The 20,136-nt window shown below is 35.7% G+C and overlaps 1 protein-coding gene across 3 annotated transcripts; it reads left to right on the top strand.

Moving 5' to 3' along the window:
- Positions 1–1,355: 1,355 nt before the first annotated feature.
- On the top strand, positions 1,356–15,871 carry cdc42 (cell division cycle 42). Of its 3 annotated transcripts, XM_062986991.1 has the most exons (7): positions 1,356–1,560; positions 3,445–3,540; positions 9,620–9,763; positions 10,046–10,118; positions 11,185–11,294; positions 11,402–11,599; positions 15,692–15,871. In XM_062986991.1, exons 3-7 carry the CDS (start codon positions 9,659–9,661, stop codon positions 15,779–15,781), a joined length of 576 nt encoding a protein of 191 aa, XP_062843061.1. In that variant the 5' UTR covers positions 1,356–1,560; positions 3,445–3,540; positions 9,620–9,658; the 3' UTR covers positions 15,782–15,871. The 3 variants fall into 3 exon arrangements, with proteins under 3 accessions (XP_062843061.1, XP_062843060.1, XP_062843059.1); XM_062986990.1 differs by lacking the exons at positions 1,356–1,560; positions 15,692–15,871 and adding an exon at positions 13,489–14,143 and having other exon boundaries at positions 3,391–3,540; XM_062986989.1 differs by lacking the exon at positions 1,356–1,560 and having other exon boundaries at positions 3,398–3,540.
- The last annotated feature ends 4,265 nt before the right edge of the window (positions 15,872–20,136 follow it).

Below are 20,136 nucleotides of genomic sequence, written 5' to 3'. Positions count from 1 at the left end.
TGCCTGATTGGTATGCACATTTCTACATTACATTTCTAGTAATACTGTTTATTTAATCAAATAATAAAATGGACTAATACACTTCGTGGCAACATTTCCCCTGACCGTACCTACTTTTTCCATTTCTCAGTCTGATTGCACAAACAGATCGGCGTATTTTCGCATTCAAGACGCATTTCATAATGCAAATAAGTCCTTAAGCATGCAAATGAACCATCGTCTCGACTAAAGAACCATTGTTTTAAGAGTGTGTGCAAATCAGGACAGTAATCAAGTACAGTTATGTAAAATTGTAATATTTGTGCTTTATTTGTACTTGTAAACAGACAGTCAAAAAAACTAAAAACCACAGCTTTGTGCAAAATAAGCAGCATGAACAATACAAACATTTACCGCTACAAGTGCAAAATGGTCGCTGTTCCACCTGCTCACAACCAACTTAGCTTATCAATGCTGTTAACAGATGATCATTTATCCAAATAACGGTTCCTGGCGTCCTTGCTGAGTTTGTCTCGGTATGGTTTCCTCTTATTTTGCTTCTGCTTCTCCAGCTTTCACAGCTACAAAAGAGTAAAAAAAGTAATGAAAGTATCTTTGCTGCTACTTTCACTGTATCGCTGACCAAAACAACACATCCACAATGACGAATAGTCTACGTCGCACGCACACGTGACTGAAAAAGACTTATGAGCAACAAGTAATAAGGTTAGAATAGCCATGTGAAGGTGTCAATACCCAGCCTTAGTAATGGGCAGATAAAGCCTCATTGAAGCTTTTTCCTGATTGTGCTGAAAATGATTCATTGTTTAATGAATCACCAAATATTTGTTTTCATCTGCGAATAATTATCTTTACTTATTAAAGCATTGCGTTAAAATTTGTCATGTACAATTATCTGAGACTCAAAGACTGATCAGGGGTTTGACTGTCTTTTAAAGTCAGTGAGATAAGGGACAGCACCAAAGCTTTGAATCAGCCCCGTTCTTTTTAGATAACAAAGGAAAATGAAACATTGTATATACAATATTGATCAGGATAGAGTATCAGCACAATAAACTGCAAACATCACATGTTTTTAAACAAATTTATTAAAAAATGGGGGTAGCACACATACATACACACACAGACAAACAACAAGGAAAGCCATTCAACCTTCATCACAACCCTCCCCAAAATAACGTTCAAAGTAATTTATAAACCTAATGCTTTTTTTTTATTTTGGGTAAGTTTTTAAGATTGCAGAAGTGATCAGTCCTGTTCATTTCTGGTGGTTCATTGAAGCTTCCGACGTCATAGTCACGTGATGGTAGGGCCTTCGATACAAGCTCCGATACACTGAATCGACTCAGTGTCGAGTGAAACAAGCTTCGAAACCTCGGTATCGAACGTCCCATCCCTACCTAGCCTAGCCAACTAGTTCACAACTGAGATAATGACTAAAATCCAAATAACTCATACACCATGATTATTACTATGAAATAAAATACAATAAAGACTCGTGTACTGTGTGCAGTACACTAACTATACGAAAGACATTACAGCTGTGAGTTACTATCCGAGGTAAACAACATCGGTACTTGTTAGCTTAGTCGCTAGTGTTAGCTGCTAATCTAATGACAGTGATGTCTGTTTCTATAAGCACTCTGTGTTATTAATATTATTGTTAATACTATAATATATACCTTTTTGTAAGTAGCTGAAGGGTTGAATATGAATTGTTGTTTAAAGCGGAGTTCTTGTTTCTGGATGCTTGACTTTCTCGTCACTTCTGAGGTAAAACCAAAATGGGGTATCACCACCAAGCGGCTAACTAACTCATACCACGTAGTTGTGCTTACTGGGTGAATAAATATCTACATTTTAAATAGAGGCCGAATATATTTGTCCTTGTTCATTTAACTTTTAAAATCGATGCTGATCTGTATATATTTATAAGCACAAAGTCAAAAGCAATGAGCACTTGTTCTTCAAAACACTAACAAATGGAACAAGAGCCTCACTACGCATGCTCCGATTCACAAAACTGACTTGCGTAACTAGTGAGGTTGGTGAATTTGCGCAGGGTGCGCAAACTGCGTAAGGTGGGTTTGTACTTTAGGTAAACTATTATGTCCATAAAAAATGCCCCAATTTTTGTATGTGCAATGCAAAGTATTCAAAAACGTACACTCTTTTTAGGCCTGCCATTAATTAGAAACTGCTAGAATATAAGTGTCCATTTACAGGTGAACATGTTTACGTATGTATTTGCATCATTATTATCTCGAATTAAACTGAATTTAAATGTAACCTTTCGAAAGAGTCGATTTAAGTACAGTAACTGAATACTTCACCTGTTTTTTTATATATATATATATATTAGGGCTGTCGAAGTTAACGCGATAATAACGCATTAACGCGATTTCAATTTAACGCGATTAAAAATAATAGTGCCGTTAACGCAAATTCTAGTTCATGTTGAGACTTGACTGGTAGAACAAACGTTTTAATGTCGGACTTGCCACCGTTTTTCATTTGCGGTTTGTTAACATAATGTAACCGAGCGTTGTAGTGATGCACTTATAAAGAAATAAATACACGCTATATTCACAAGTTGTCGGGAGCAGAACACTTTTATTAACTTATTCTGTTAAGGTACCAAATACCGGAAAGCTGAGTCAAGCACGTTAGTCCATGCACTATGGAAGCCCCAAAGGGTCAAAACACACTCACTTCGTGTAGAAACGGCCATCAAACCATTGTCACAATACAACCACAGAAAAGTCTATTACAATAACTACGCCTTATCCCACCTAAAGCACCGCTGATCTACAATGTTTGCTGATGGAGAAATTCTAAACTACAATCTGACATTTACTGCCTAATATGTGAGTGAATAAAACTCCCTTACAGTTTTCTCTTGTCCCAGCAGTTTTTAACATCAGTACATTTAGCATAAAATGTGTTCACCATTTTAATTGTAACATTTCACTTAAAAATCCTTGTTTTCTATAACATTTACACAGATTTTTTTTAATGCGATTAATCGCATTTTAATCGTTTAAAAATTTTAATCGTTTGACAGCCCTAATATATATATATATACCAAAATTATTCATATGTATAATAATAATAATGTATTTTAATTATGTGTGAAATAACTTTTTAACTTTCTATTTGCAAATTTTTCTTCTTTTTTCTTTGTTTAAAATTATTAGAGTGTTTATTCTTCTACATAAATGGGTGCTACAGTAAGAACTGCAATTTCCCTCTGAGATCAATAAAGTATTTCTGATTCTGATATATGTTGGATTTTTCTAATAAAACCTATTTCTAAGAACACATAATTAAGTACATGCGACTATAAAAGACATTGTGCATGATATAATTATAAAACTAACAGTATAATAATTACGAGTTCTGTATAGTGTTTTTATTTATTTTGACTGACGTGCTCTGTGTTAGCTCGGCTGAGCTCTCGAGCCCCTGCTCTCTTCTCTGGGAAACCCCGCGTGTGAGCTGCCAACGCCCGGCGCAGAGACACAAACACAGAGGAGTACGGTGAGCGGCTCTAATTTATTATATTTACATTTATCCTTATGTGTTATTTTCTAAAATAATAAGTATGATTAAGGTTGTATTTTATCGGCAGGATATATTCGTTAAAAACATGTAATATATAGATTTTTACGTTTGACCAAGCATCTCAAGATGACATCCGTTCAATCAGTTAGCAACAATGCTAACGAGTTTCTGGTGACCGGTTTGGAAATAAGTAGAATATTTGGTGTAGTGAGCAGCGGGTTGTGTGTGTGAATACGTATTTAGCAAATTGTATTAACACTACCTATGTGTCGTTCAAAAGGTACCTTTTAAAAATTTTTTTAGAAATAACTGGTATATATTCCTCTTTGCTTCATTTACGGCTTAACTGAGTAGGGGTATCTGTCAGCTAGTCTGGCTAACTTGGCTAACCAAACTAGCTCTACTAGTTGAATCAAGTCAACGAACCATACATGGATTTCAGATCTAGTTAACGAAGTGATGAGTATTATCAACCATTTTATTTTTTTGTTTAGATATCACGGTAGTCAGATAAGCAATAATCATCAATTAAAGTCAAATCACGCCGTTCAAAACAGTCAGTTTTTATTAATAAGAATAAATATGGTCCCTAAGTTTCATCATGGTTTAAATTTCCTAGTCTGATAAATTTCATATTATTACAGTTTTATATGAATGAGGTCCATCTAAATAAAACAGATGCTAATAAAATGTGCTTACAATGTGTTCATCATGATTTGTATGGTGTATGTACGTATTTGTTTTGATTATTTGTCTTATGTAAAGCGTCTTTGAGTATCTTGAAAAGCGCTATATAAATAAAATGTATTATTTATTTTATTATTATCATAAAGGTGACAGTTTCAATCTGATTAACATACGTAATATCATAATTCAGCTAAAGTATTGTATGACTTTTATATTCTGAACAAAAAGACACTAGAGTTGCTGGGATTTAAGGCTGGATGATTAGATAATATGATGTCCACTGATTGGTGTATCAGGACTTGTATTTTCCGATCCATTGATGCATTTTATGTGGTAAACTTACACAACACAGGTCATTTATATTAGCTTTAGTAGAATTATCTAACTTTTGTACACCACTGTTATGCATTCGACATTTTGTACCACTTGTTTTTGTTACAAAAAACCTAAACATAAAAGGATCACACTTAGCCAAGACTACAAGCTTTAATGTCAATATTGATTTTGGAATAAAAAAAACAAAGGGAGTCCAGGCATCCTCAGTTAAAAAAAACACTAAATATTGCTAGTCAGTGATGGAGGTTGTAATGACATCGTGGTGGAGGTCCTTTTAATTTCTTGCATTTTGATCAATCATTTAAAAAATGCCAGAATTTACTAACTCATTCTACAACAGCATGTTACTTACGGAAAGAAACCAAACCCTGTAAAATACTTCCGTAGTTACTAGTGCACCTTAATTCATGTCTTAATACCACTGTTTTTACAGAGGAGGTTGCTTGTACTGTGTTTTGTTCGGTGCAATACAAAGTCAGTTTAAAGAATACATTGCTTATGTCATTGCCTATATTATATTATATTGTTATATTTTTATGATATCCAAGATCATTTATTTAAATTTGAACTGAAGTGGCTTTCTGATAACTAGCTGATCAGTTACCACAACGGGAAATGCTTTGATTCATGCAGATTTCTTTTTTTTTTTTTGCTTATAACCCAGTAGTAAGTACTGCAGCTATTACTCTAGTGGACATATACGGCTTGAGAACTAGAAACACAAGCGAAAGTATGAATTTAAAAGGTCAAAATAGATTTTTGAAATAAACATGAAACATTCAGTAGTTTGGGATTCAGGGCAGTTATTACAAACATTCTGAACATATTCAGCATTTTAATAGATGTTACATGTGTGTTATGCTTTCGATAACGTTCTCACTTCCTATAAAGCCTATCACACATCTTTGTTGGTTCTCAGTATTGTAAACACATACATACACTACTTCTCCATGACTTACTGTATCAAACAAGTGGATAGGGGGCATGATTGGGGTGCTGTTTGAAACATTGGCTCTGTAAATACAAACGCATTAAAGCAGTAGTGTGCTATCAAAGCTGCAAAGGTTAGCAACTTTATTTAACCCAATTTGCTTAGTTAACACTACTGTCATTGATTATATTTTGCTTCAGGCTAATGGCTGATGTTTAGTGCAGAAACTTGGGTGTTTTGCAGTTTTTCTAAACAAGCCAGTCCTGCTCTACTGTTAAAGCTCACTATTTTTGAAATAGAGCAGGCTTTAAAAGTAAATGCATTGTTTCTACCTTTGTGCTCTCTATTTTTTAATACCGATGGTTTGACTACACAGTTTACTTACAGGCTTTTTGCCTGACACAGATTTTGTCTGGAATGTGATCCAAGCTTTGGCCTTAATCTGGCCATTTTAGGCTTACATTTTGGAATGTGTGACTGTTTAAACAGATCGCATCAGCTCTTTTTAAGTACATCATGGTAATGTACTCTTCTGGTGTATGCTAAAAGACCACAAATTTAAGTTTATTAACTACAACTTTTAGACATGGTTTACTTCCTGTCCACAGTTTTTTTGATGTGAGAATGTGCTGTGAGGCAGCCACCTGATAAGAATACCCATTGGAACACCGTACATTAGTGTGTGGACTCCACCAAAACAGCGGGATGAGGTCAAGCCAGACTTCCGCAGGTTTCTGGAAGGAAACAGCCGGCCCTCCCTGCCCCGCTCCATCTGTGAGCCTGTCTCTGCTCCCTTGTGCCCTTACTGCTTCTCAGTGCAGAGCTCTGCAGAGGCAAAAGGCAGAAAATTGGCTCACAAAAGCCTGAAGCTTTGGCTGTTAGTTCTGACAGAAGGAGGCATCTAATGCCTCATCTATACCGCTCTGTGCCTGTTACACGCTGGTGTGCAGTAAAAGGAGCTGTGCTCATGTTGTCACTCCTTGACTGCACTTGCAGCTAAACAGATGACGTTATGCTAAAGCTTAAAGCCGCAATGACCCACTATCAAGCACGGGGGAAGGGCTGGCAGCCCAGAGGTCTGTTTTTTTTACATACAGTATTTTTGGGAGGTCAGTCTTTTTGCTGAACTGTAAGAAACAGCATTTGTGTCACCTTACACTGTCTTCATGTAATGCGAATTGGCAGAGAAGTTTGTATTTGAGTTGTGGAGTCACACCACAAATCATTTGATGTGAAGCTTTGGTTAACTTTAAGCTTTACATCAGTCTGCCAAAGCATCAAGACCCCCTCCTAATATGCTGTCAAAACAGCCCTGCTGAGACCTGGCCTCCACAAGTAATTACCATCAGCCCAAACTGTGACATGCACAACTGTTATGAATTAGACATCGTCATTTTTGACAGTGGTCCTAATTTTTTGCTGAATCACTTTGTGATTAGATTAGAAGTTTAAAGATATGCATTTCATCTAAAAGGACGTAATTTCTGGCCATAAAAGGAGGCACGTGATCAGCAACAGTAGGCTAAACAATGCTCGAATAGAATTAATGGGCCCAATGTGTGCCAAGAAAATGACATTTTTAACGTCATTTCACAACCACTAGTTTTGTTGGGTCAGTGGATTTATACTGTTTACAACAAAATTAGACTCTGCTCTCTGCATGTTACAGCAGAAAAAGTGGTTATTATTTACTATAGCTTCCCTGCTTGAGTCAGTCACTCTCTTTTGACCTCTCTTATTAACAGCCATTAACAATTTACCTGCAGAACTTAACTTTAAGATGCTTACTGGCTGTTTACTGGATTTTTTAACATAAACCCTAGAGACTCTTGTCTGTAAAGAACAGTTCAGCAGTTGTTGACACCAACTATGACACTGATACTAAGATTATATTTTCCCCATTCTGATGTGTTGTTTAACATATTAAAGCTTTCGATCCATAAATGTATGTTTAATATGCGTTACGCTGCTGCCTCATGACTCTGATTGAATAAGCATTTTGTTCAATGGCCAGTGAGTGTATATTTGGCCTGATTTATGTACCATACACAGCCAAGTATTAACAAAATGCTTGTTTAGGACCCCATGAACTCCTTTTTTATTTTAAATGCAATTTTTAAATGTTTGTGAATGAGAGGGCTGAGCCATCTAAAACAACAGAAACCAAATTTCCTAATTTAAGGCTTAGTCTCAGTCTTATTGATGAGCAGGTGGTTTATAAATATGAAAAAGTAAAGGTTTGATTTCTTTAGATAAAGCGTCATAGCTGTGTTGTGGCTAGTGAGTGTTCTATGTAATTTTAAATCATTAAATTAGAGGTGTACGTCTACACAACTCAAAGTTTTAGTGAGGATGTTGTGTGTATATAGCACGATACTAAGTTGTAATATTAGTGATTAATGGCTGATGGTAATATTTTTGATTAGATTAATGCTTAAACTGCATTACCAGCACAATTAAATTTCTTAAATTAATCTAGCACTTACAATTAACAGTATATATGCTATAAACATCCATTTTACTGAAACTGAGCTATAATCTTCACACTGCATCATTTGAGTATCTAAAGATGCTCATTTCAAAGTCAGTGGATCTGTGTTGGCACATGGGGTTTATAAAATGCACACTGGTGGAAACACTCGCTAACTCAAGCAAATACAGTACAAGTCAAATTATGCATTATGTCACGTCTAACAAAGGTTGCAAGTCTTTTATTACAGGCTTGCGTACATGATGCTAGATTTAAGAGCACAGATTTTCTTTTTAAGGTAAAAAAATAAAACAATCAGTTGGCTTTGTAAGATGTTAGCAGAAAAGGATTTGTAACACTTCCAAGAATTCAAGTGGCAGCATGAAGTAGGAGGTACATAATTTATCAGTAAAAAATACTGAGAAATGTAGCTTTGTTTATGTCTTACATATAGACATAGCATGTTTCTTAGAAATGGGTTTGAGGACAAATTATTTTTTCATGTTAAATGGAACAAATAATTAAGAAATTGTACATCAACCTGCAGAAAAGAGCACTATTTAAGTGCATGGATTTATTAGCACAGCAGGATTGAAGTAGTGATCCATAAGCCACATCTTTTTAAATGGCCTCTTAAATGCAGATTAATGTGGAGAACCAATAACTGGGCACTCAGGCCAGTGTTTTGTGATTTGCTAAGGAAGTATCCAGATTTTTAAGAGAACTTGAAACAAGTTGGCATTAGATGGGCCAGATTTTGTGCACAGTTGTGGTGAATGTTAAAATGATTTTGCTGGTTTCTCTTAAATAATTAGTAGAATTGGAGAGTAGAGTTGTTTTTCTGCCTGTTTATTTTGTTGGTCCTAAAGCTGCTATTTAGAGAAATCTAATGATATAACATGAAATATTGTAAACTTTGTTAATGAGTGTCCTTTAAATCACCTTTTTAAGAGGTAAAATAGGCTATTGTTGTACAGTGTAAAATGCATAATTTTCAATTTTAGTTTTGTGGCAAAGAAATAATGAATGTTTGCTTTTGTGAACCAGCAGTCTACATCAGCTCTGGTTCCCTTAGGCCCATATGTCTTCATTGTCTTCTCCATCTTACAGACTAAGGCTATCTATTTAAACCTACTGTAAAACTAATGCTGTTGTGTAAGAAATGGTATTATACCTTTGGTAAATGGTTTAAAAATATTTGCCGGTGGCAATCAGAACAGCCTGGCTGTACTTGCCTTTATTTTCCCCAGATCAAAGAAACGTGTGCGTGGCAGAAGTAAAATTGCCTTGATTGTGTGATTAAATGTTCAGAGCTAGAAATGAACATCAACTTAAAGAGGGTCATTTTAGTATTTATTGATAATTGTGTTTAATACTTTAATAGACCGTGCCATCCAGTGTAAATACCTTAGGTGAATATATTCATTTAATGAAAGGATTGTGTGTTTGTAGTGAAGCTACCAATTTACCTTACTGTCTGAATAGTTTTTTGCTAAATGACTGTTATTTTATGTTGCACAATGCCTCATCCGACCAGAGGATGTTAATGTCACGCAATGTTTATTTACTAAAGGTTATTAAGGACTTGCCAGTAAACATGTCATTTTATTTCTTTTCTTTTTGTTATTTAGACCTTGAATGAGAAGGGTGGATTCCTAAAAAGCACAGCTATGCAGACGATTAAGTGTGTTGTAGTTGGCGATGGTGCCGTTGGTAAAACCTGCCTATTAATCTCCTACACGACTAACAAATTCCCCTCTGAATATGTACCAACGGTAAGTGGTTCTTGGTTATAAAATACATAAGTTTAACTATGCAAATAATTTTTTTTTTGCGTAATGCCCTAATTTTACATTTTCAGCCTGTTTTTTTTAAGAATGTTTTTCACACAAATTTAATAATAGGTTAAGTTTATGAAACATGGGTTAAATGTTTTTCTTAAAAAGAATGTTATATAATTTAAAAATATAGATGGTATTAGTTGTCATTAAATACTAAATATAATAACAGAACAACATAACTAAAATACATCTTGTGTTCATTCTGATTTGTTTAAGGTTTTTGATAACTATGCAGTAACGGTTATGATCGGTGGGGAACCCTACACTCTTGGACTGTTTGACACTGCAGGTATAGTATATTCATTATATTGCATGATCTAATTAAGCATAAAGCTAACTTGAGCATACTTATGTATGTTTTGGTTGAGTGCTTATATCTGTAGGAAAGGGAGGAACCCCGGTTAATGACTAGCAAGGCTCCTCATAGTTATTGTTGTAAGAATACGCAAATAGTGCTTTAATGCATACCAGACATTCTTGTGGAGGGTGGCTGTTCTTTGATTACGTATTTAGGAGTTTCATGGAGACACCGTCTTTCCTCTGTATGTGCTTATACAGAGCAGCATGGTTCCTGTTAGCCATGTGATTTGTTTTCCTGTTTCTTTTTAAATTGCTTGAATGTTTGTACTACACTGTTGTGAACATCCTTAAAAAGTTCTATTTTAGGTTTTAATTAATAGTTTGTTTTCTCCTACAAATCTGCATTTTAATTGACTGGATTTGTAGCATTCTGGGTTAGTATTAAAGTCTTGACATTTTTTTTTTTAATTTTGCCTTGCAAATTCCATTTGGATTGTTTCAAGTTTTAAACTTGCTTCATATCAACAAGTCACATACCTTTTGATGATGATTTATTGAATATAAAGAGTAAGCAAAAGCAGTTCAGAATGTGGATTTTAAATACTGTAAGGAACTGTAAGCAAACATGTCCTTACAAGCACTAACTGTACATGCTCAGTTCACTAGTAAAATGGAAATAAATAGATTGAGTAAAAAGGAAAATAGTGCACAAGATTTGGTTTGTATTACTTTACTTTCTGATCAGTTCTCACTTGTCAGTGTGAAAATTTAAAGTGACATGACACATTCAACCCATCAAAATTGTTCTTTTTTTTTCAGTTTTTCAGTTTTAAATGCAGATTGCATTTACTTATGGCACAGTCTGTATCTAAGCTTGCTTAAGATAAACCCCAGATCCTGGATTTCAGGCAGATGAAAGAGTAGTACATGGGAGAGCACTCAGACTTAAAAACTGTATTTGCATGTGTTCAAAAAAGTTTAAAAGTGTGACAATACTCTCTTCTGTTTGATGTATTTTATACTGGGGGTAAGCTAAGCGCATTTTCTCCCAACAGGTCAGGAGGATTACGATCGGTTACGACCCCTGAGCTATCCTCAAACAGATGTCTTCTTAGTCTGTTTTTCTGTTGTTTCCCCTTCTTCATTTGAAAACGTCAAAGAGAAGGTTGGTTTCACACCTGCCATCATAGAAACTTTGCAGTTGCTTAATTTCTGTAATTCTTTACATATTTTGTTGCTTGCTTCTAATAAAAATATGTTTGACACTTTTAGTGGGTACCCGAGATCACCCATCACTGTCCAAAAACCCCTTTCCTGCTGGTGGGGACGCAAATCGATTTGAGAGATGAACCCACCACCATCGAGAAGCTTGCAAAAAACAAACAGAAGCCAATCACTCCGGAGACAGCTGAGAAGCTTGCTCGCGACTTGAAGGCTGTCAAATACGTGGAGTGTTCAGCTCTTACGCAGGTTAGTCTACTCTCTCACCAGTATGTATCTCACTACATTGGTCGAGTTGCATCATAAAGGCTTAGCAGTAGGGGAAGAATAAGGGACATAAACCTGCCTCTACATGGTTAAGTTCACGAGTCATCACCAGTGATTATTCGCCTGTTTCCTTCTTAACGTGAAAAAAATATGAAAGCAGGGCTGATCAGTTCCTTCTCTATTTTTCTTAATTGTTATAAAGGATGCGATAACTCTGTAAACACATGACGAGAAAACTGGTAATAGAAAATTGTTTATACATCCCGAGTAATTGATGTAAACTAGTCCGTCTTGAGAAAATCCTGTATCGTTATTTAGTGACTTCTAACTATGCAACCTAAATGATCTTGTGCATTTCTTATTAATGTTTACAGAAGAACACAGCCACGTAAAAGCAAGCAATAACGCAAATATTAATTATATCACAAATGGCATTACAAAAACAAGCAAAACAACCCAAAATATTAATTAAACGTTGGTTAACAAATGAGGACTGGTATGACTGGTTGGCTACAGCAATGGAATGCACTAGCCCACTAGAGATGCGTCAGGAAGATTTCGTGGTGACCTCTAAATACAGGCGCAGTCAGAAGACAAAAAAAGCAATAAGTAAATAAACAGATTTTTTTTTTATTATTATTTTATTGCACCAAAACTACAATCTTCAAGATAAAAAGGATATTAAAATTGCAGTTGCTACCTTTTACTTTCTTCAGGACCTGAAATTAACTTCAAAGTTAACTTTTAAAGTCGGAGCCCAACATGCCAGTGGGCTTTTTCTTACATGCAGGTGACCCCTCATAATGATACCATGAACCAACTCCTTTATGGGTCAGTCAGTCATCATATCAATTTTTAGGTGTCATAAACGTAATGCCATCATTTCTGCTTTCTATTTAGTTCAACGCTGTTGAACACAACACTAATTTAGATACTCTGATTAGATTTGAGCTCATCTCATTTTCTAAACACTGCACTGTCAATTTGTGTGCTTGTTTTATTTTCATAAATGACAGATACAGCAAAATATGCAACAGAAAGGATGTAATTGGACTTCAGGTGAAACAAAAAACAAATTTTTTTTTATCAGAATCTTTTATTTGACACTTATGTACGTTGGCAGTTTGGAATCTGTGCTGTTTTGTGTTTATCAGAACATTGCACATGCAATCAGTTTCGGTTCCTTTAAGTGTCATGATTCAGTATTCAAAAATATAATTAATTGCTGATTGTTGACTGAAATGAACCAAATCAATTTTGCTCAGATTCAATCACATAAATGTGTAGCTGTAGTTGTAATTTGGTAGTTTGGGCAAAGTGTTCAGTGTTGTATTGTGAAATCTTTTTGAGGGTAAAGTACCAGTAAACAAAGTGGAAGATTTGTACTGAGGCTCAGAGACACAATTGGCCCATTTTATTTAACATAATCTGTATTGGACAGTCATACCATTTTGCAAAGCATTTTAAATGCTTTAGGTTGTATGTCCACGTGTTTAGTTTAAGTCATTAAGCTTACAATACGCAGGAGTATGTATAGGTTATATTTGGCACATTTAAGCTGTGAGTTATGGCCAATAAAGCACATTGTTGTGAATTGACAAACTTTGCTTGCGACGGTGCAAGATGCCCCCCACCCCCCATGTCATTTTCATTCTGTGCTCTTGCGGTTCTGCACTCTGGTTTCCTTCCTCTTCACAGAGGAAGCTTTTAGTCCTTTACTAATCACTTCTGCAGTCTAGCACTTGTTATACATCTGCACAGTGTTCTGAACGTTCCTCTTTCCTTACCCAACCTCTTTCTCATTCTGCAATCTGTTGCTGTAACTGCTAACCTTGCTACCTATTCTGTTTCCTCCTCTTCTGTCTTTGTAGAGAGGTCTGAAGAATGTATTTGATGAAGCTATCCTAGCTGCGCTTGAGCCCCCTGAAACACAACGAAAACGGAAGTGCTGTATATTCTAAAAGGTTCTGTCTTTCTAACACCCAACTTTAACCCAGATGGTTGCTGCTTCCTATAGTTACCTCTTGCTAAAGAAAGTTTTCTGACTGCTAATGAAAAATCCAGTGTCTTAAGTTTCTCACGTCATTATATGGAAGCTTTTTTTGTCTTTTTTCTTCATTTTCTCTTGCAGTCCACCAGTTCTTTGATTTGATGAAGGTTCTTTTGCCCTCTTCAGTTTAGGAGAGTTGTTTCTATTTAATATTTGTGCTCTTGATGGGACGTTTCTGTTACGTATCTGGATATAAATTTTTATGTTAATAGTTTTGGGCATTTGTATTATCCTATCTACTGTTGACAGAAATGCAGTCAGTCATAGAGGTACAGCAAACAAGCAGCTCAAATGTTACGGCTACCTTTTCATTCCTTATTTTAGTGTATTATTTTGTACTACAACCAGTGTATAATAGTAAAAATTCTGAACATAATTTATGGCTACAATTTGCAATCAGGTGCCACTGATGCCCTTCGGGTAATTCCTATAATCTTGTGAATTGTGTCATTAATAAAAGACAGCTTAAATTGCCATTTCGTGTGTCTCATTAATTATCTTTGCATGGATGATTGGTTCTAATGCCACAGAATACATTTACACCTATATCATACTATAGTCAGTATTAATTCCATGAGACATGGCAGATTAGCCCTTTTCTGTGTTTTTTGTGTACACTTGGCTTCTGTAAACTTGTGTATGATACTGTGTTTCCACCCTTACTGAAGCCCTTCAGAATGCCTTTTGGGAGAAATTTGTCTAAGCACTTTTGGGAGACTTACCCCCCTACTTATCTGTGCATACCTCTGTAAGAGGGCTCTGTATTTACATGCTCTTGCATAAGCCGTTGCCAGACTTTTCACTTTTTCACCACAGACTTACAGTAATTCCTCATGGATCATGTTTTTGTATGAGTTTTTTTCGCCTTGTGGCCCAGTTTAATTTTTCACTCCCTTCTTCTCACCAGCATTTGTGTCTCTGAGCCTGTTACCCCAACCTTTGTTTATACCATTTTACATAGTTTTTGTTTCAAAATGATTTATCAGCATGTTAGGTTTTATAGAGCATGTCCAAACCTATGTATGCATGTGCATATGTATGTTAAAACTGATCTGGTTTTTAACATTTAGCGCTGCGTTAATATTTATACATTCTTACATTGTTTGTGTTAAGCTTCATTACCTTTTTCAAGTTGGCACCCTCTGATCAGAAATGAAGTATTTCTATCCATTTGTGCTGGTTTGGGAAATTTGTAGTATATTTGTCAGGACTTGGGAAACAGTCCATCATCTCTTTAGTTCAGGCCCTTTTTTCAAATGTTTTTGTAAACTAGGCCCCCAAAGCACATACATTTAAACATGATTTACTGGCAAAAGGAATACCTTGTGTTCTCTCTCTCTCGCTCTTTCTCTTTGTCTGTGAGAAATGGTGCCAGACCCAACTTAAGACTGAGAGGTCATAAAGGTTGATGAATTGTCAGTTCTCAATATGTAAGGACACTATAAACAAAATGTGAAAATTTTTGAAGGTAAAGCTCAAGCCAGCGCAAAAGCAAAACGAACAAATCCTTTTCTTTTTAGTTCCTATAATGTGCCTACTTTTAAGTTTTTATTCCATTTTGATCCCTAATGCATCATAATGTTTTATTTCTGTGTTTTAATGTTGTAAGCTAGAGCTGGGTGATATAAGACAATTAGACTTAATATTTTAACTGCCAATGAAGTATTTTACCAAGTTACTGTTTAAATAAAAGCTAATTGTTTAATAATTCTAACAATTTAAAATGACGTGAAACTGGTTAGATTTACTATTTTGGTGCAACTGAACCTGAATTAAACTACAGAAAGTTTTAAGTGTCTGCAAAGCTTAAACATTTATAATTCTAGTGATCATGTGTTCTTTTATAGATCAGTAATATTAAAAATGCACAGAAATACAGATGATCCGAAATAAAATTACATATTAGAGTTTTTTGGATTATTGCCCAGTTCTAGACATCCTTGTTTGACACCCCCTCCTTTCTTTTTTTGTCTGCGTCTTGACCCACATTGAGTCTCCATTTCTTTCCTGATTTGTGTTCACAGAAAGGCCTAAAGAATGTATTTGACGAGGCGATTTTGGCAGCCCTGGAGCCACCTGAACCCAAGAAGAAGCGTAAATGTGTGCTGCTATGAGCACCTTGTTTTTCTCCCCCATCTTTTTTTCTCTGCTAAGGCTGGCCAACAGCTTTTGTACTCTTAAAAAGCAATGTGTAAAAAGAAGTGAGGTTTTTTTTTTTTTTTTTTTTTTTTTTTTTTTTTTTTTTTTTTTTTTTTTTTTTTTTTTTTTTTTCTTCTCTCTCCTTCTCTGCTCTGCAATATATATATATATATATATCTAAAGAAGATTACCCTGCACACACACAAGCACATGCAGTCACGTAACGGGTCAGTTTGTTCCCTTTAAGCATAGTGATTTCGTGTAAGAATCAAGGGGGCTTTTCTAGCTGAGATTTAGGATTCGTGACTTGGAGAACTGTAGAGATGCTGCCTTGATTTTTAAGTTTGTTATATAGCCAAGTTAAATAATTTGTTGCTCTATAAGGGGGTTTACTAGACCATGGCATTGTGAATCCCCCTCTATTTGGAGTTTGCCCTAACCACTACTTTAAAACAGAACATCACCAGAAGTGCTTAAGACAGCAACTATGTAAATAGGTGCATATTGGGTATTCTTGACTCGTTGCAAGAATTTTTCTCGAGCAGGGAACTTAAACAGTGTTAGCAGAACAAGTGACGAGTCCTAATGCGTTGCCAGGGACCATGGGAGAGTTCTCTGAAACTTGTAATGCGGTAGGTAAGCCTCATGTTTCCTTTTAAATAGGCTGCTTAATAATTGTGTAAGCTGGCAATGTTGTAGACTCTACTTGTTTTACCAAAACAATCTTTTTCCTTCTGTCCACGCTTTTTCTTTGTCTTTTAGCTAAATGTTTCATGTTGCTTGTTTTTATGTAGGGACTGGATCCCAGCTACACACTGATCCACCTGTAATTTTGCACGCAACACCCAAAATAAATAATTTAAAGACTTAAGCTACTCATTAAACTACTCAATAAAAATAACAGGTTTACTAGAAGTGTTGCACAGGTGGATAAATGTTGGTCTGATTTCCAGCCATCACGGTTTGTTGTTGTTTTTTTTTTTTTTTTTTTTTTTGTTGTTGTTGTAAGACCAAATTCTATAGATGAAGTTTCCCCTTTGTACTGTATATGCATTCTTTTAAAGTTTATTAAACTTATACATTAATTGCCTTTATATGTTTACTTCTGTCTAAATAATACTCCTGGTGAACTCAGTGCTGTGTCTAGGACAATAAAGTGTTACAATTTAAATGAGTGTTTTTACACTCATCTTTACTGTGCACCTCCTTTTTCCTTATATGTTTCTTTAGGAATATAAATGGGGTATTGCATATTGTTTAATATGCTTTAAGACAGAACGATAGTTGTCATTTTAAAATTTTTTTGTCCTTGAAGGAAATAAAATAAGCCGTTTTTCTGCCAGCAGAGGGTGCTGTGTGATGATATATGGGCTCAGTATTTGTAAAGTTTGACTTGGTTACTAGTGACTAAAATATAGATTTGCAAATAAATATATAAGGGTTATAATAAACAGTTTAGCCACTTTTCTCCTTTTTTACTTAAATATATATTAAAAGTATAAGCATAAACAAATGTTTTAAAAAGCGTAAATTGTATAATGTCCAAAAAATTATATATTTAAGATTATTTAGTGAATTTAAACAAATGTGTGACATAATGTAATTGTAATGATTCACACTTGAGTTCTGGGGGTTTGTGAAACTAGACGTGGGAGATACACATTAGTGCACTTTCAGTGATTGGAATGGTATTCTGGGGGTAAACAAACTGTGCAAAATCAAAATATAGTTGAATTATTCACTGTGGCAACCAGAGGAAGTCAAGTTTTAGATGCTACTGCTGCTATACATTTTCATTAAAATATTGTTGCTATTACCTGGGAATATTTTAGAGAGTGAGTAAAAACTATGGTAAAGAGGCTTACTGAAGTTCTATATATAACAAGAACTTAATGTAAATAAAGTACATACCAATGGAAAATGTGTTAAATCCTTTTAGGTACAATAGTTTAACAATCTGGTCATAAAACACAAGATTTTACACATATTCCCAGCTTAATGATAAAACAAATTGAGAAACCAGCAGTCATTCAAAAAAAGGTTGCAGGATGACCTGAAAACAGCAGAAACACAAACTCTAACCACACACAGTCTGCTAAATAAGAAGCACAGAGGTGCATGTCTAAAATTTGCATACGTGTTTAGATAAATCAAAATTGGTTTTTAAAGATTCTGGTTTTTTGAAGAATAAATGTTCATTTATTGATTCATACCTGCATTGACTGATTCTTGATATGTTGTCCTTTGTAAGATGTCATAGGAACACCCTAGTTGAAAATTGCTGTAAATTATCAACCCACACACTCGCTGCAACCAGACAGAACGTCTGTGGCTTTAAAGATTTTACCAGCTCGAGTTTTATTAGCTAAATGAATGGCTACAGTTGTAAAGAATAAACACTCCCCCGGTCTTTAAGCCAAACCAAGCGTGCAGTGTGTTTGCAGGAGTTCAGAATTTCTATGAAACTGAACATTTTTCTATGTAACATGCTGATCCATGTTGGTCTTGTTTAACAAAAGCACTAAGATGTACAGTAACAGAACACTCCACCGTGATGGATGGCTGGATGGTCATATAGCATGCTTCTAGGTCAACATTCTTTCCAAGAGGTGTTGATAGGTTGTCTGTCTGTAGAACAGACAGCATGTCATTTCTTTTTAACTTGTTGTAGGGATGTTAGAGCAAACTATCATATTCATTAGTGTGTATACACACACTCTATACTGGCTGCACAATACGTGATTATGGCTGGGAAAACAATAAAAGGGTATTTTTTGATTCCATTGAGCATTGTACCTAGGGATGCTTTTGATTAACTGATAATCAACAAGGTTTAAACTGTATTTAAGACAGTACAAAACATATTTGATGTTTATTGTTTTACATAAACACGCATCATGCAAATTAAGGACAAAGCCCAGAAAATTAGTTGCCATTTCTGAGCATTGTTGACATACAGTGCCTATAGTACAGTTTTACCCTGCATTTCACGAGTCCTTGTGGTGATATTTAATCCAGCATGCCGGTTTTAATGCAGTATCGACTGAAATATACAGCATTCATGATATCACTTACAGCTCAGAATTGCTGCTTTCACATCAAATCAGCATAACTGTATTCATGTTAGTTGTATCTGTTGGGAGATGTACAGGGGAAATCCCATGCATTAAACAAAAGAAAAGCCCCTCAGGACACATACCTTACTTGCAGCTTGGCGGTGGGGGCTGGGCTGAGTCGACTGTACGGGGTGTTCTCGACGCATTCCTCAAATGTCTTGCACGATATCTGTCAGCAAGCACTTATGCTAAATAACTGCAGAAAGCGATTAATTATGCCACGTGTGGAATGGCTGGTATTCTATGCGTTTGCAAGGTGAGGGCGACCACCTGCACATGGGTCCTGGTTATCTGCGTTGCTATCATAATACAGGCTGCTTGTACTGACAGCTTTGCTATCCAGGCAACGCATGAAGTCAAGTTTACACTCACGGCTGTGGATTCAGCATCTGTTGTGATCACTCTTTACATAGTGAAGTATTCTTTTTATTAAATTAGCGTAAAGTTGGGTAGTTGCTTGGCTTGAGTCTGCTCCTTTTTAAATTGTCCCAATAATTGCTATATTTAATTACCTTGAGCAGTCTGGCAACCACTGCCAATTGCCACAGTAGGTATGTAGGTTCCCACGTTTAAGCACGACATGTTGCCATGGCACATGGCCAAAAAAATGGGTGCATGAGATGTGTGCATTTTGATTTATGACTGCATAACTGTCTCACTTCACATGCTCGCTTTTCAACATATCCCGAGCACGTTCGGCTTCGACTGGCGTACGGTATCAGATGCTTCCCATATCCCTGTTTCTAAAGCACGGGGAGCTTATCTCCACTTCATCTCCCACTGCGCTGACTTACTCCTGACACAGCACTGACAACACCATTAAGCTCAGGCTGCTTACATCTGTTGGCTGTATTTATGAGCTTATTAAGACTTGGTTTAGTGCCCTAGGTTTGACCTTTTGGTCCTTATGTGGTTGCACAAAGGTTTATGATAAAAACAAAACCTATAGGCATGATCATGAGAAATGCCATCCTGAGGAAAAGGTTTCACAATCAGCTATACGAACAAGTGTTAATTATGGATTTGAATCCTTACTGCTTCTCCGAATAAGACTGAAAAGAGGGAGGAGTAGCCACATCGAACAGTTTGGACAGCATTTTAGTCTCCCCAAGATAATAAGTGGCCCAATCTCTCTGATTATTGCGTTTTTCTATGAATTTGTCCTTCAAGGTCCTAAAGGTCTTGTTCAAAATATAAATAAAGATGCCAGTTGG

The sequence above is a fragment of the Trichomycterus rosablanca genome, chromosome 24, assembly GCF_030014385.1.
Source record: "Trichomycterus rosablanca isolate fTriRos1 chromosome 24, fTriRos1.hap1, whole genome shotgun sequence".
Lineage (NCBI taxonomy): Eukaryota > Metazoa > Chordata > Actinopteri > Siluriformes > Trichomycteridae > Trichomycterus > Trichomycterus rosablanca.
Note: the sequence above shows the minus strand (reverse complement) of the source record. Positions and strands in the feature narration are given on the sequence as shown.